Source organism: Hemitrygon akajei, chromosome 16, assembly GCF_048418815.1.
Source record: "Hemitrygon akajei chromosome 16, sHemAka1.3, whole genome shotgun sequence".
Taxonomy (NCBI): Eukaryota; Metazoa; Chordata; class Chondrichthyes; order Myliobatiformes; family Dasyatidae; genus Hemitrygon; species Hemitrygon akajei.
The window spans coordinates 26,641,510-26,656,862 of NC_133139.1; the positions used below are offsets into that span (position 1 = coordinate 26,641,510).

The window sequence follows — 15,353 nt, forward strand, 5'->3', positions numbered from 1 at the left end:
TGGCGGGCGGGAGGCTTCTAATGAGGTGATGAAGCCCTCAAAACTGTTTCGGTACCTTGAGTCCAAACACCCTGCACTTAAAGACAAACCCATTGAGTTTTTTGAGCGGAAAAAGTGTGAGCAAACGGGACAGAAGCAAGTGCTGAGAGCCATGAAAACTAAATTGTGGAGTAGACTGGACATAAGGAACCCCTTTGAGTATCGCTGTATTCTGGCATGATTAACACTCCCCCCCCCCCCCCCCCCCACCCCATCGGCCGGTCCACAAGAATATTGTCAATATTAAACTGGTCCGTGGTGCAAAAAAGGTTGTTGGCCCTTTTTAACAAACTTGTTTTTTAATGTGATAAAGAAAGTTGATGAGGGCAGGGTGTAAACGTGATGTGCATGGACTTCCATGAAGCTTTTGATAAGATTCCACATAGTAGGTTGCTGTAAGAGGTTCAATTGCTGGCTAATTAGATGCACAGTTGGCTTGATAGTAGGAAGCAGAGGGTGATGGTGAAGGTAACTTCTCAGACTGGAGAACCACCATGACCAGTGGTGTGCTTTGGTGAACAGTGCTGAGCCCTTTATTCTTTGGCGCCTATATCAGTGATTTGGATAAGAATGTACAAGGCGATGACAATAAATAATGGTATAGTGGACAGTGAAGAAGGTATTCAAAAATTACGGGGGAGGATTATTCAAAAAGTAGGCTGAGGATTGGAAGATGGAGTTTAATTCAGATAATTGAGGCATTGCACTTTGGAAAGTCAAGTTCGTGTAGCAATTTCACAGTGAGCTGTAGGGCCCTGGGGAGTGTTGCTGAACAAGCTTCAAGTATATGGTCCATGAAAGTGGAGTCACAGGTGGACAGGGTAGTGAAGAGGCTTTTAGTATGGTGGCCTTTATCAGTCAGGGTATTGAGTATGAAAATTGAGAGGTCATTGTTCATTTGAAGCTGCAGTTGGTTTATTGTGTTCAGTTTTGGTCAGCCTACTATAGGAAAGATGTTATTAAACTGGAACATGTGCAGAAAAGCTTTATAAGGATGTTGCCAGGACTAGAGGAACTGAATTGTTGGGACAGGCTGGGAATTTTCTTGGAGAGTAGGAGAGTGAGAGGTGATATTATAGAAGGGCATTAAATCATGAAGGACATAAATAAAATGAACGTGCTGTAATCTTTTCCAGAGTTGGGGAAATGAGCATTATAAGGCATAGGTTTAAAGTGGGGAGGGGTTGGGCAAATTTTAATAGGAATTTGAAGAGCAGAATTTTTTTTTACAAAAAGGAGTCAGGATCAGATTTATTATCACTAATATATGACATGAAATTTGTGGCTGCAGTACATTGCAAAGGCATAAAGTTACTATAAATTAGAAAAATGCAGTGTGTAAAATAAAATAAATACTGGTAGTTTTCATGTAGTGTTCATGAATCTGACAGTGGTGGGGAAGATGCTGTTTCTGAATTATGGAGAGGGGGTCTTCAGACACCTGTACCACCCCCCTGAAGGTAATAAAGATGATGAGGGTCCTTGAGTGTTGGATGCCACTACGATGAGGCACTACTTCTTGAAGATGTCCTTAGTGGTTGGAGGTTTGTGCTCGTGATGGAGCTGGCTGACTACAACACTCTGCAGCCTCTTGTGGTCCTCTGCATCGGAGTCTCCATACTGGTTTGCAACCAGTCAGAATACTCTCTACTGCACTTCTATAGAAATTTGTAAGTGTCTACAATATATCAAATCTCCACAAACTCCTAATGAAGTAGAGCTCTAGTGTACCGTCTTTGTGATTGCGTTACTTTGTTGGGTCTCGGAGAGATGTTAATGCCAAGGGACTTGAAGCTGTTCACCCTTTCCACCATTGACCCCTCAGTGAAGACTAGTGTATGTTCTCTCAAGTTCCCATTCCTGAAGACTACAATCAATTCCTTGATCTTGCTGATGTTGAGTGTGAGGTTGTTGCTGCAACATCACTCAACCAGCTAAACTATCTCACTTCTGTAGGCTTCCTTATGTCATCTGGGATCCTATCAACAACATTGGTATCATAGGTGAACTTATAGCATTTGAGCTGTCTATAGCCATGCAGTCATGAGTACAGAGAGGATGGAACAGTGGGCCAGTCATGCATTCTTGTGATGCACTGCGTTGATTGTCAGAGGAGGAGATATTACTGACAGCCAAATCAAGGAGCCATTTGCAGTATACCAACAAATGAAAAACACACTTCTGGAGGAACTCAGTGAATTGAGTGGCATCTATGCAAGGATAGGAATTGTCAATATTTCAGGTTGAAACCATGCCTTGGGACTAAGAGTGGGGAGGGAAGGCAGCCAGTATAGCGAGGAGCAAGGAGGAGGAATGTTGGGCAGATGGACCCAGGAGGGGTGGGAATTGGGAGACAGGCAAGTGGGTCATAGATGAAATCAGATAAGGGGAAATAAACAATACACTTGGGAGGGGTGGTAGATGTGGAGGATAAAGGTGGAGACAGGCTGTAAAGTGAGTGGGGGCACACAGGTTAGAAATGTTGGGATCTTTTTACTCCAGTATACATCATCTGCCATCTCTTGTGTCTTCATGCTGAGTAACCCACTGCTGACACGTGTGTGTCTTAAAAGTAATCACTGAATAACTGTAGCTGTTAGAGAGGAATCCCTTCTAATTCATCTCACCATCAATCTGACTATGTTGAAATCCAATTGTAGCTCTCCACCCCTCGAGATCAGTAAGTAGAACCCAGAAATTAAAGCTACTTCTTTTGCTGTGCATTGCTCAGCTATGAAATTCCTTCTGATCACCTGAATAAAGAGAGAATATTACTGAATTTTATTCATACTAAGATTAGGGATTAATCTGGTTTGTACTCTGTGTACTCACAATTCCCAACAGTTCTGCACAGATTGCTTTCCTCTTCCGGAGTGCAAATGAAATGTTTCTAAGAACCAACATCTGTGTACACGGCCATCTGCTTCATTGCAATAGAAAGGTGAAAAAAATCAAACCAAGCCTGTTTCCAAGATAAACAAGTTGGGTTGGCTTTGTAGACCAATAGAAGTATGCTTATTTTGTTGAATTCAGGCTAAAAATGGCACCGTTGCATAAGTATCAGGGTCGTTCCTAGACATCTCATGTCTGGAACCGACAGTTGTTGCGTTGATGCTGTTGATCTTGCATTCTCCAACTGGCACTGACACACAGGATGCAGCCTCACAAGTGAGATCAGTCACCCACTACCTTACCATTTTTGATTTGATTTGGGAAGTTGCAGTGTGTTGCAGTTCAGAACATTATCGTGGATAAAATCCTATTGCTGCACATTGAAGTACATGAGCGCCAGTCTCTGAAAAGTAATTGGAATGGGCACCTAACTTATTTTATGTAAGTCAGTGCTGTTGAGCCAAAATGCAGATTTGGGGCTATATCCTTTGATTATCAGGGGTTTTCAGTTCCTTCTCCAGTGATGATCTTAGTACGTGTAACTCTTGGTTGAATTAAGTGTTGGAAGTGACTCATTTTGATATTCAATGATTACATGTTTGATTAATGTCTGATTAATATGCCTGATGTAAAAGCTTTCAACAACATTACCTTGGTTGACCTTATACTTCATGGATAACTTAGCTGCTGACTTCTTGCACATTTTGTTTTGTTCTTGAAAAGAACTCTAGTGTACACTGGTCACCAGTCTGCAAAACTGTTGAGGCTGTAAGATGGAAGATTACTGGGAGTTACAATGTAGTGCTGCTAATTGAGCAGATTTCTCACTCAGTATCTTGTCATGCAATTGCTAACTGCATATTCAGCTTATTTTAAACAAAAGTTGTAAATGTTCTTGCGAAGCCTAGAGCCTCTGGATGCTTCAGTGGATTTTTGGGATATAGGTTGGAGCTTGTTTCTTGTTATAGGATTAGCTGAAGCTCTTGTGTGGTTTTGCCATCTCTTATCAATTTGTTTTTGAGAAATCCATATGAGGGGTCAAAGTGCAGCATAGGCCAAAAACTATCAGGAAGTGGTTAGATTACACCAACAGCAAAAGAGATGTAAGTTTCACGCTTAAAGTAGAACTCAGTGCAATGGAAAGTAACATTGTAAGCAGATGGACGAATTTCTGTCCCATACTGATTTAGATATTTTCAGATGTGTATTTGTAGGAAAGGTGGGTACATAGCAATGTTTATAGTGAAATCTTAATTTAAAAAAAAATGCATATACCGAGCATCAGAAAATGTTGGATAAATTGAGTAGGTCAGTAGTATTTGTGGTATTATCACTAAATTTCTTTTTCTAATTTGCTGGAGCACAGATTTGAGCAGCAGATACACTCTGGAGATACCTGTGGACAAATTAAGTTCTGAGCATAGAATACGAGCCCTGACTTCCTGGATGTTTCTAATAATTTCTTTCTGTTTTTGTATCTGGATAACACAAGATGGGTACACTTAATCCAAAGATAACACTCATATCTTCCTTTGGGCAAAATGGATAAAGCCATCCCAATGCATAACAAATCCTGTTTCTAATCGCTGCCCTTTCCAGAAATTCTGCTATCAATCTCCTGTGCCTCCCACTTCTCAACACTAGCCATGGGTCTTAGACTTCACAAATTCCACCTGAAGTCTCATTTTTCTCGCCTGGGTTATTTTTGTCATTTCACCAAGTGTATGTGTCTTTGACTATATGTTAGAATTCCTGCCTCAAAACAGCACCACTTCAGTTTAAAATTAGCATGCTAATTTCCTAAGGCATTTTGAAATTGGGAAGGAGGTAGTGTTAAAGAAGGTGGATTAGTCTTCGGGGCCTGATTGGATACACCCCAGGTGATTGGAGGTAAGAGATAAGATCACTGGGGTTTGGCCAATGTCTTTGTGTCTTCCCTAGCCACAGGTGAGGTCCCGGAAGACTAGTGAGTAGCTAATGCTGTTTCTTTATTCAAAAATAGAAATAAAGATAATCCTGGAAACCATAGACCAGTGAGTCCTATGTCAGTCGTAGGGAAGTTATTGGAATGGATTCTTAGGGATAGGATTTACAAGCAATTGGAAAACCATGGCCTAGTTAGGGGCAGTCAGTATAGCTTTGTGTGGGGGAATTTGCATCCTACAAGCTTGATTGAGTTTTTCGAGGATGAGAGAAAAGTGGTTTTGTAAGGCGTTTGACATGGTCCTTCATTGGAGGCTCATGCAGAAGATTAAGATCCATAGTGAATTGGCCATTTGGAACTAGAATCAGCTTACCCAGAGAAGACAGAGGAACTGGTTGATGGGATTTATTCTGGCTGGTGATCTTGTGTTGTTCTAGAGGGATCCATATTGGGACCTCTGCTGATGTGTAGAGGGATCTTGACGTCCAAATCAATAGCTTGCTGAAAGTGGCTACACATTGATAAGGTGGTAAAGAAGGCATGCGGTATGCTTACCTTGATTAATGGAGGAAATGAGTTCGAGTCAGTTATGTTGAGCTTTATAATACTGTGTAATACTCCAGACCATTCAGTTCTGGTTGCTCCATCACAGGAAGGAAGAAAGGCTTTGGAGTGTCTGCAGAAGGTCTGCTTTACCAGGATATTGCTTGTATTAGAGAGCATGTGCTGTAAGGAGAGGTTGGACAGACTTGGGCTGGAGGAACAAGTCAGACAGCATCTATGGAGAGGAATAAGCAGTCAATGTTTCAGGCCAAGACCCTTCATCAGTCCATATTATGAAAGGCAAGGATAGTTTAGACAGCCAGTATCATTTTCCCAGGATTAAAATGTCTAATAGCAGAGGGCATGTATTTAAGGTGAGAGGAGTGAGTTCGAATGACATGTGTGGGGCAACATTTTTTATACTGTGAATGGGTGTCTGTCATATGCTGCCAGGGGTTGTATTGGAGACGAATAGGAATTAGAAATTCAAAAGATTGTTAGATATAGGATGTAAATGTGCAGGAAATGGAAGGGTATAGATACTATGTATGCAGAAGGAATTACTTGGGCATTTGATTACTAATTTTAATAGTTTGCCACAGTATTTGGCTGAAGTGCCTGTTCTGGTGCTATATTGTTCTACATTCTATGTTCTAAGTTAAATTTCTGTATATCAATGTGAACTTGTGAAGTTTTTTTTATGTGTTTGGCATGGTTGGCTATGCATTCCTCTTGTACATATCACTTGTTCTGCAGTTGAGCGACTGCATCTCAATCCTTTCCCATTAAAGCAGATATTGCCAGAACATTGCAAATGGTTTATCTACATTTATTTAAATTTGCGTTGCTATTCCCACTGGAGTCACTTAAGGATCTCTCCGTCTATGCCAGCATGTTTACTCTTGACACCACATCTTCAGATTTCTTCACAATACATTAAAGGCATCCAGCTACATAATTCTGAAAGCTTTTCTCAGCATCTGCATTGAATCTTCACTGATGCCCAAAATAAGGTAAGCTGAAGATTTTCAACAACTAAGGAAGGAGACCAAACCCATCTTCCAAGGACACTTCCACAATTCCCATATGCCCTTTAATTAGTATCTTCCTTGGCCAACATCCCAACTTGAAGACTGGTTAGTGTCACAATTTTAGTGCTGTATTTAATCTTGAACTGCGTTTGGCTATTATGTCCTTCATCACATCACTTGGCTTGTGTTTCAACATCCAGCAATCACATTCTTCACTTTATAATTAACTGTTGCAATGTTTAATTTAAATTTGGCTTATCCAAAGAACTTCTAACTGTATACTGGATCATGCACCATTTCCTGTTTATCTATCATTTGTATACTTAAGACTTCCATATTTGCATGTTAGAAGCCTTATCCTTATAACTTCCTTCAGCTCTACAACTATCTAGACTAAGTTCTGGAATTTCTTACCCAAGCTCACTATTCTATGTACCTCTAGGATACCCTCCCTCCTCCCAACTTCCATCTTCCTATTTTAAAACTGATCTCTTGGATCAGACTTTTCATTGACTCTGTTCCTGTCCACTCTGGCTTTGTCAGTTACTGTCTACATTTCCCTGGGTGTGAATCAAGTACTTTGAGACTTCATTCTCTATTAAAAGACATTACTTGTTGCAGATTATATAGAGATAGTGATTTCAACACAGGAAGAACCCTACAATTTATGTTTCCCACTCCTGGTTTCCCTTGTGGCAATCCAAAGGCTCCTGCTGGCAGGTATATGCTTGAGTATTGGTCAAAATCACCTGGTCAGAATATAGAATGTCCAGGTAGTGTTTGTGGAATTAGTAGTAGTTTTATAGGATGGGATTAATAAAGTTCGCAACAAAATGATTTTTCAACAAAACTTTTTGTTACATACCAATTTATTTATGTACCTTCCACTGAAAGTACATTTTTTGACTTTTGTTCAAGTTACACCAAATGTTTCATAATGTGTTTTAGCTTGTGAATTAAGCCTTTAACCACCTGCTTGAACAAGTAGTCCTCACAAGTCAAGGCTTGCCTATATTATTATTTCTGATTCAGATGTCTGCTCAATATCTCTTGTCTTGTTACGTTCCTGAGTTAGCTCCAGGAATGCAATTTCCATCTACAACGCAAGATTACAATTGCAGGAGAATATTGTAAGCCCAACCTTAGATTTTTTTTTCAGGTGGTTGAGATTTTAACAGTTCTATTGAAGAAGCACAACAGAGAAACACTCAAGTGTTTCAGTGTTTGCCACGCTAGGTGTTCAGAGAACATGGTGATTAAGCTATTACACTTGTAACTTGGAAGACTGTACTAATGACATAAAGACAGTTCAGATTTCACCAAATCAGACAGGAGATTTAAATGCTTTTAATTAAAGAATAAACTCTGCAATATTAGGACGCTGGAAACATTAGAAAGAACTAGGGAGTGTTTTATGCACCTTCATTCAGACCTCAGGAGGGCAGATGGTTAAAAACTGTTTAACTGTTTTCCTCTGAGCATTTCAGTTTCATTTATAGTCTTTTAGTCTATTTTCAGTGGGGCTTGTTTGTAACTGACATTTCTGTTGAGGGTTCAATCTTTGCAAAAACAGGTAAGGTATACTGTATAAAATCATGAGTCACTGGGGATATTGGGGGACACTGAATTGCTGAAAACAAAATTCCTTGTGGCTCTTGTATTAGATGGAAAGTGTAAAGGAATTATCCTTCCTCAGTGTTTGCACACTTCTTGATGCATCTTGATATAGACTTCCAAGCAAGTATGTTGAGATGCTGAACAGGTGGCTAATTTTAGAATCAGGATAAAGAACCCTTTTAGAAATAATTCTATTGCTGGTTCTTCATTCTATTTCCTGTCCTTTCCCCATAACCATATACATTTTTGAGTATTTGTTCATTTCGCTTTTGAAAATTATTTCCGCCATAGCACCATGAATAAATCCTATATTTCTTTGGCCAAATATTTTAAGTCTACTATAGTTTTTGTTATTTATGCAATCAAAACCTTTCATGATTTTGAAGACCTGTCACAAATCTGTTCTTTTTTTTTGCTCAATTGTTGCTGCTTTCTGTCCAATAAATCATCCCTGAATTCCTGTTTAAAAACCGTTTTTTAATTCAGATTTTTACTTCAAAAGTAGTAGAATATTTTAGAGAATTACCTTTTTTAAAAAAGCAAACCCTTGTTTTTAAGGCTCAAAATACTTCCTAAATAGTGATCTTTAGAATTGGATACAATACACTTGCTTGAAACCAACCAGCATTTGGTAAAGGTTTGGCATGACATCCTTTTGTTCACTATATGTCTATTTATAAAGCCAAAATATTTGCTTTGATAGGAAGGAAGATGGCCAGCATATTTAAGATAATGATACAGGGTGCAGCTGTTAGTGCAGCGCTGTTACAGCTCGGGGTGTTCTGGAGTTCAGAGTTCAATTCTGGCATTGTTTTGTAAAGAACCTCTATCCGGTGACCCTGTGGAATGCATGGGATTTTCCCAGGTGCTCCAGTTTCCTCTCCCAGTCCAAAGACGTACCTGGTAGATTAAATGGTCATTATGAGTTGTCCAGTGATTAGGTCCAGTTCATTGGGATTATGGGTTTGCTGGGGCTGTGTGGCAGACCTCGCTGTATCGCCAAATTAAAATAAATTTAGAAATTCTTGTAGAGATGTTCATGAATAGGTACAAAGTCATTCAAAAGTTTAATGGAATTATGGGCTTTATTCCAAGAGCTGAGAATTATACTATAATTTTCCAGGCCACATTTGTAATATTTTGTTCTAGGGCATAATCATAGAAAAGGTATCTTGCCTCAGGAATGAATGAATGTTTGTACTCTTTCAAGAATATGTGATAAGTGGGTGATATTTTGGAGATGTTCAACGGGATTGAAACATTTGACATTGTAGGTAGATGAAAACTATTTCTTCTAGGTTTATTGTGAGGAATGGAGAGAAGGGGTTACTGAAAAGCAGCTAGTCGTAGCAGGTTTTGAATAAAGGAGGCATTAACATTTGATCGAAGCTATTTAGGTGTGGTCAAAACACTTCAACAGAACATGGTGGAGGTCTGAAACAATTAAAATGCGGTTGCAGCTGAGGGCCAATTTTATATTTCAGAATTATGATTGGTAGGTACTCAGGACGTAACAACTTTGAGGTTATGGAATGACCCTTTAGAGAACATTGAATTTGTTCCGTGCTTTATGATGGGATATGACAGAGCAGATAAAGAGATGTGGGTAGATTTTAAAAGGCCTATGTACGTAGATTAAATTAAGAATGTACTTTAATATTTGCAAAAATAAAGCAGGTTTTAACGTAGCTGCAATAAACTGACTTTCAGATATAACTGAGTTTTGCATTTGTAGATAGGGGCAATTTGCCAGCGTCTACCAAAAAGGCCTTCTAAATCTGTGTAGCAGTAAAGGTGGCTTTCCATTGCTCGCGGAACCCTGTCTGACACCTGCTCACATCACACCATCAGTACTTCAGGGAAGCAGTCTGAAATCTGGGTGCTGATTCTCTAATCTGTCTTTATTTTCAGCATATAACTACTGACTCTTTCCAGAGTTGCACATGCAGTCACTGTTCCTATTGTTGGATGTCAAAGGTTAATGATATAACCTTCATAATTCTTAATAATGAATCTAATATGGAATTTCGGAGGATGACTTTCTTTTTTTGTAGTGATGTGTGGTGCTTTCTATTGGGGAGTGGTTCAGTAGCAATGTATTTAAACCATTAAGCATACATCACAGAGAAAGGAATAGAGATTTATTAGGATGAAATATGGGAACAAGGTCATGTAAAAATATATGGTTCAGGTGAAATATAGGCCTGTTGGAGTGAAAAGCCTTGCTGTATTATTTAAAAACCGTTGTCTTCCTAATTTGCTGCCTCTGTCCTATCTAATCAACCCTCTCATACTAACAGTAGCATAGTTCATAGACTAGCTGCCTTACAGCTTCATTGACCTATGTTCAATTTTGAACTCTTGTGCTATCTTTGTGGGTTTCCTGAGTGTTTTGCTTTCTTTCCACAACCCAAAAACTTGTAGTTTGGTAGTTTAATTGGTCACTGTAAACTGCTGTTAGTGTGTAAGTATTTGATGGGAATGTGGATGAGGTGGTGGGATAGGAAACTGATTGGGTCATCTTTCAGTAGTTTCTATGATTTTTTAATGAAATGTTACAAGAGAGTAAAAATCAAAGTGGTTAAAGTCAAGCTCATTGTCATATGTTCATAAAGTATATTACACAAGTGTGCTTTTAAAAACATGCAGCAACAACATGGGCACATAGCATTAGATGCAAAACATTCATAAGTTAAAAAAGAGAACACAATTAAAACAAAAGAAAACAAAATTCTTTTTGGGGCAAAGTGGTCATTGTGTTGCTATACTGAGATTAGAATTATGCAGATTTCTTCAAGAACCAAATGAAGGGAAATAGCTGTCATTGAACCTGGTGGTGTAGGGCTCAGGCTTCTGTACCTCCCGCATGATGATAGCTGCAAAACAATAGCATAGTAAACACACAGTACACTGCAGATGCTGTGGTCAATAGCATAGCCTCGATAGTGGTGATCTTTGATGATGGATGCTGCCTTCTTGAGTCAGTGTCTAATGTTGATGTTTTGATAGTGGGGAGGGATGTTCCTGTGTTTTATTTGGCTGAATCCATGACTCTCTGCAGTTTCTTGCATTCTTGTGCCTGACCATGATGCAACCAGTCAGAATACTTTCAAAGGTAGATCTGTAGAAGTTTGTTCATACCTTTTGGTAACATACCTGTAAAGACATTGGCATGCCTTCCTTTTGATTGTATCGTCATGCCTGGCCCTGGACACACCATCCAATATGTTAATGCCAAGAATTTTAAAGCTACTGCCAGCCTACCAGTAGATTGGTACAGTTTCATGCTCTTCTCCTTCCTGAAGTCAACAATCAGTTCATTTAGGTTGTTGTGGCATCATGCAACCAGGTGTCCTATGTAGATACCAGTAAACTGTTTTGACTGAATAAATCAGTAACTAGAAAAGACATTTGAAATAGATGGCCAAAAAAGGGAGGAGGACATTTTTAATGCAAAAAATTATGATCTAGAAGTACAAAAAAGTAAATTTAAAATGTATTGGATGATTACTTGAAAAAATGATTGGAGGACTATGAAAAAAGTAGAGGAGTGAGACTAATTGGAAAATGTATTGAATGAACTGCTGTGAATCTTTACTGACAAATAGCATAATTCCTTGTGCTTTTACATTAATGGGACTTGCTACATTGGGACAGAGGTATTTTGATACTGATTCTTGTTTGTGTGTGTGCACGTGCCCATTCTGTGCAGTTACATTTTGCTTGGAATAGCTTGATTGATTTCTGAGATAAAGGATTGCCTTTAAGGTGAATGCTGAAAAGTTGTTTTATCTGACTGAAAAGATTAGAACTTGTGGGTCAGGATAAGGCCCCAGATAAGGGAACAGCTGCTTAGGATGCTGGAGAGACATTTCTTTATGTAAATTCGACCCCAACTAAAGCTCGATGTAGAAAGACAAATGATCCTTCAGGTGTTGTCTGAAATCTTTGAAATTTCCTACAAAGGAAAGGGGTGGTAAATAGTTTTTAGAGGTTGGATCAATAGGTAATTACTCCTAATTTCAAAAATAAACTATTAATCATTACAAATTTTTAAAAAAGTGTCTTTACATCAGAATATGTGGGGATCAAGCTGCAATACGTTGTCCGTCATGATCTTATTGAATAGTGAAGCAGGTTCAAGGGATTCCTTGGTCTTTTCTCCATTTTATGCTTCAGAAGGTTATGAGGTAAAGATTAGTGATAAGATCTCATTCTGATTCTGATCTTCCTGCCTAATATGGTTTAACTGACAATGTTGCTCCCTAGGTGTAGGCAGTACTTTGCAGTACTTTGAATTGGGAGTCTTCAAGTTTGCCACACTCTCTAGTGCTCTTTATGGAAAATGAGCATTCATATTTTATTGCAAGTTATTGAGTATGCTTAACTTTGTTTCTGTTGTCTCTTTAGGGTAAACTTTCCTGCCAGCCAGCTATACGCTTTGAAGGAAATCAAGGGGTAAGTCTTTGGAATCTTGCTCTGTTTTTCCAAAACTTGAGGAATAGTATGTTTCAAATTTGTCAGATTTTTTTCCCTTCCCTCTTTATGGAGCCATTGACGTATTTTTGGGTAATCTTCCTTGGGCATGTGGTGATTGAACTGTCTCCAAGTAGCCATGATTCATATTTCAGCCTTCAGATTGAGTAGATGATTGTTATTTAATCTTGTGCAATGGTGAGGGAAAGCATCTGTTTTGCTGCAATAACAACTCTTAGAAATAGTAACAGACCTTGGAGTTGTAGATTCTGTTGTGCCACTCAGTGCTGATTTGTACTTTAGTTCTATTCACCTTACTTGATTCATAACCCTTAACTCATTTGCCTCGTAAAAGTTTATCTATTGTACTCTATCCCTTGTCGTTTGTTTACATGTGAAAACACAACTTCAGGTTTTACTCTAAATGGCCCGGCTTAAATCAAAAATCTCCTTCTGAAGACTTGATAACGTATTTTCTCTGTTTCTTGTCAGCTTCTTTAATAATCCTAAATAACTAAATTAGATCTATATTGAATGGATTGCACATCTGATCTACAGAGATTGTTGCAAGACTTTTGGTCCTTTCATCTTTTTGGTGAATTTTGCTCTCTCAAGGTCTTTCTAAGGTACTGTTGCCCATATTTGTGAACCCCTCTTTCTTAGAGTTGTGACCAAAATCAGGCCCAGCAATCCCAGTGCTGTACTTATGACTCAACCAGGTACTCCAATGTTGGGTCCAAACCTGAAACAATGCAATTTGGAATCCAACCAGACTCTGTTACCATTTTAGTCTCCTTGAGATAAAGGTAATTTAATGTAATTTTCTAATCCTTGTATCTTATATAAAATTGCTTATCACCAGTTAGCAGCAGATGTTTTTGGGATGTTTCCATTTCTGTGTCAGCACCCCAAAACTGTATTAGCTAACTCCACTTGAACCATGAACAAACAAGGGAACTTAATATTTATAAGATGTTAACTATCAACTATATCCTTTCAAGGGCCATTCTTGCTTTTGGTTCAATCTGTACTGTTGAAAAGAGTCTGTACTGATTGTTGCAAATGCTGTACTTTATTTGGTTAGGGGAGGAGTAAGTAGGTTTGGTCGTCACTTGTGGAATTTTTCTGTGTTGAATGACTGCTGATGCTTGAGTTCACAGTTAACGCCCTTCATTGTCGGTGAGATGCTTGAGCAAAGGCAACCTCTCTAAGCCGTGAGAAAGTTATTATCTGTGACTCAAAGTTGTTACCTGTTTCTATTGAGTTAATCATTTTTTTAGCAGCTTGAACCCATATTAATTCCGAGGTTCTCAGTGCTGTAGCTTAAAAATGTAGTCCATTAAAGAGAAAAAAAAACTACAGGACATAATGCATCTGATTTTGCTACACTAATTATAAGATGTACGTCAACTTCCTTCTGGACTGAAAATTACCATGACTCAATGAGAAATGCAAGAAGGTTAACCTATTTCATCCAGTAGCAAAGGAGACCATTCATCCCATCAGGGTATGTACTGAGTATCAAGGAGAAAAGTCATTGCTATCAGCAAGGAAATGACCCTTTGACCCAACTTGCCCATGCTAATAAAAATAAGCTATATGAGCAAGTGTCATTTGGCCTATATCCCTCTAAACTTTTCCTAACCATCTACCTAAGCAAATGTCCTTTTTTAAAGTGTTGTAATCATACCTGCATGTACAGTATCCTCTGGCAGTTTACTCCATATACTCATGTAACACCCTGGTTAAGATTTTTTTTACTGCTATGCGGTAGGTGTTTAAATTTGGCAGTTCTGTAAGAGCAATCTGTTCTGCTTTGAGCATGTTTGGGTTTGAGCTAAAGATAACGAGCTATGTTGTTCAACTTAGGACTGTTGTGTCAGCCAATCAGGATGGTGGAACTGGGAGAAGGTTTTAGAGAATGCTGGGTGGAGAGGCTTTTGTGACGGACTCTGGTGTGGGTCGAGATCTTTTTGGTGGGAGCTGGAGGAAGACAGGAGGGAAGATGCCCGAGGATGCTGTCCCTATTGCACAAGGTGCTTTGTGCAGATGAATGGCTTCAAGGAGGAAGGACCAGTACTCCCATGGGGGAGCCTGTTTGTTCGAGATGGACTTTGAGCGTCATTCGGAAGATGGTGTGTTCTTTCATGCAGACTGTGGATCCAGCGTGTGAGTTAAAGACAACTTCAAGATGAGCTCCAATTACGTGCACACTTGGGACTGGGTTACTGTAATGGGCTCTTTTTCTTTTTTTTCCTACTAACTGTTTGACCTAAAGCTGAAATTAGTAAATACGCTTTCTTTATAATTGTATGCAGTGTACAATATATTATTTCTTGCTGACGGCTAATTGCACAGGGGCAGTATTCGCACAGATTGGGGTTTGGATGGTCAAGACATCCCAACTTCCCGTTTTGGTGGGACCCAAGTCATACTGACACTAGATATACAGAGTTTGAGAAAGGTGGCTTTCTCACCGCTGTCCAGTGGCTGTTAGTAGGAGGCTAACGAATCGCATCTCTAGAGATGTCTGCTAAAAGGGGGTTTCACTCACTGTCCTCTGTGGAAAAAGTTCCCCTTAATCTTTCCCTTCTCACTTAAACCTATGTCCTCTAGTTTTGTGATCCCATACCCTCCAACAGTTCAGTTATTCCTACTCCCGCTACAGTATTTTTCTGCTTTACTTATCCAGTTCTCATGATCCAGGGCCAGTATTTATGTCAATATTATCTCATTGTTATTTCAAAGTTACTTTTGACAATTGGCTCTATGCAAATTGGTTGCACTGTTTCCTATGTTACAGGCTTGATTTCCCCTCAAAATTCCATCAC

The 15,353-nt window shown here is 39.1% G+C and overlaps 1 protein-coding gene across 1 annotated transcript in view; it reads left to right on the forward strand.

Moving 5' to 3' along the window:
* The window catches only part of ell (elongation factor RNA polymerase II), a 140,763-nt gene that overhangs the window by 40,540 nt on the left and 84,870 nt on the right, over positions 1-15,353 (forward strand). The window contains exon 2 of the mRNA XM_073068494.1: positions 12,457-12,504. Within this exon, the coding sequence (XP_072924595.1) occupies positions 12,457-12,504 (48 nt within the window). The remainder of the gene's footprint in view (positions 1-12,456; positions 12,505-15,353) is intronic.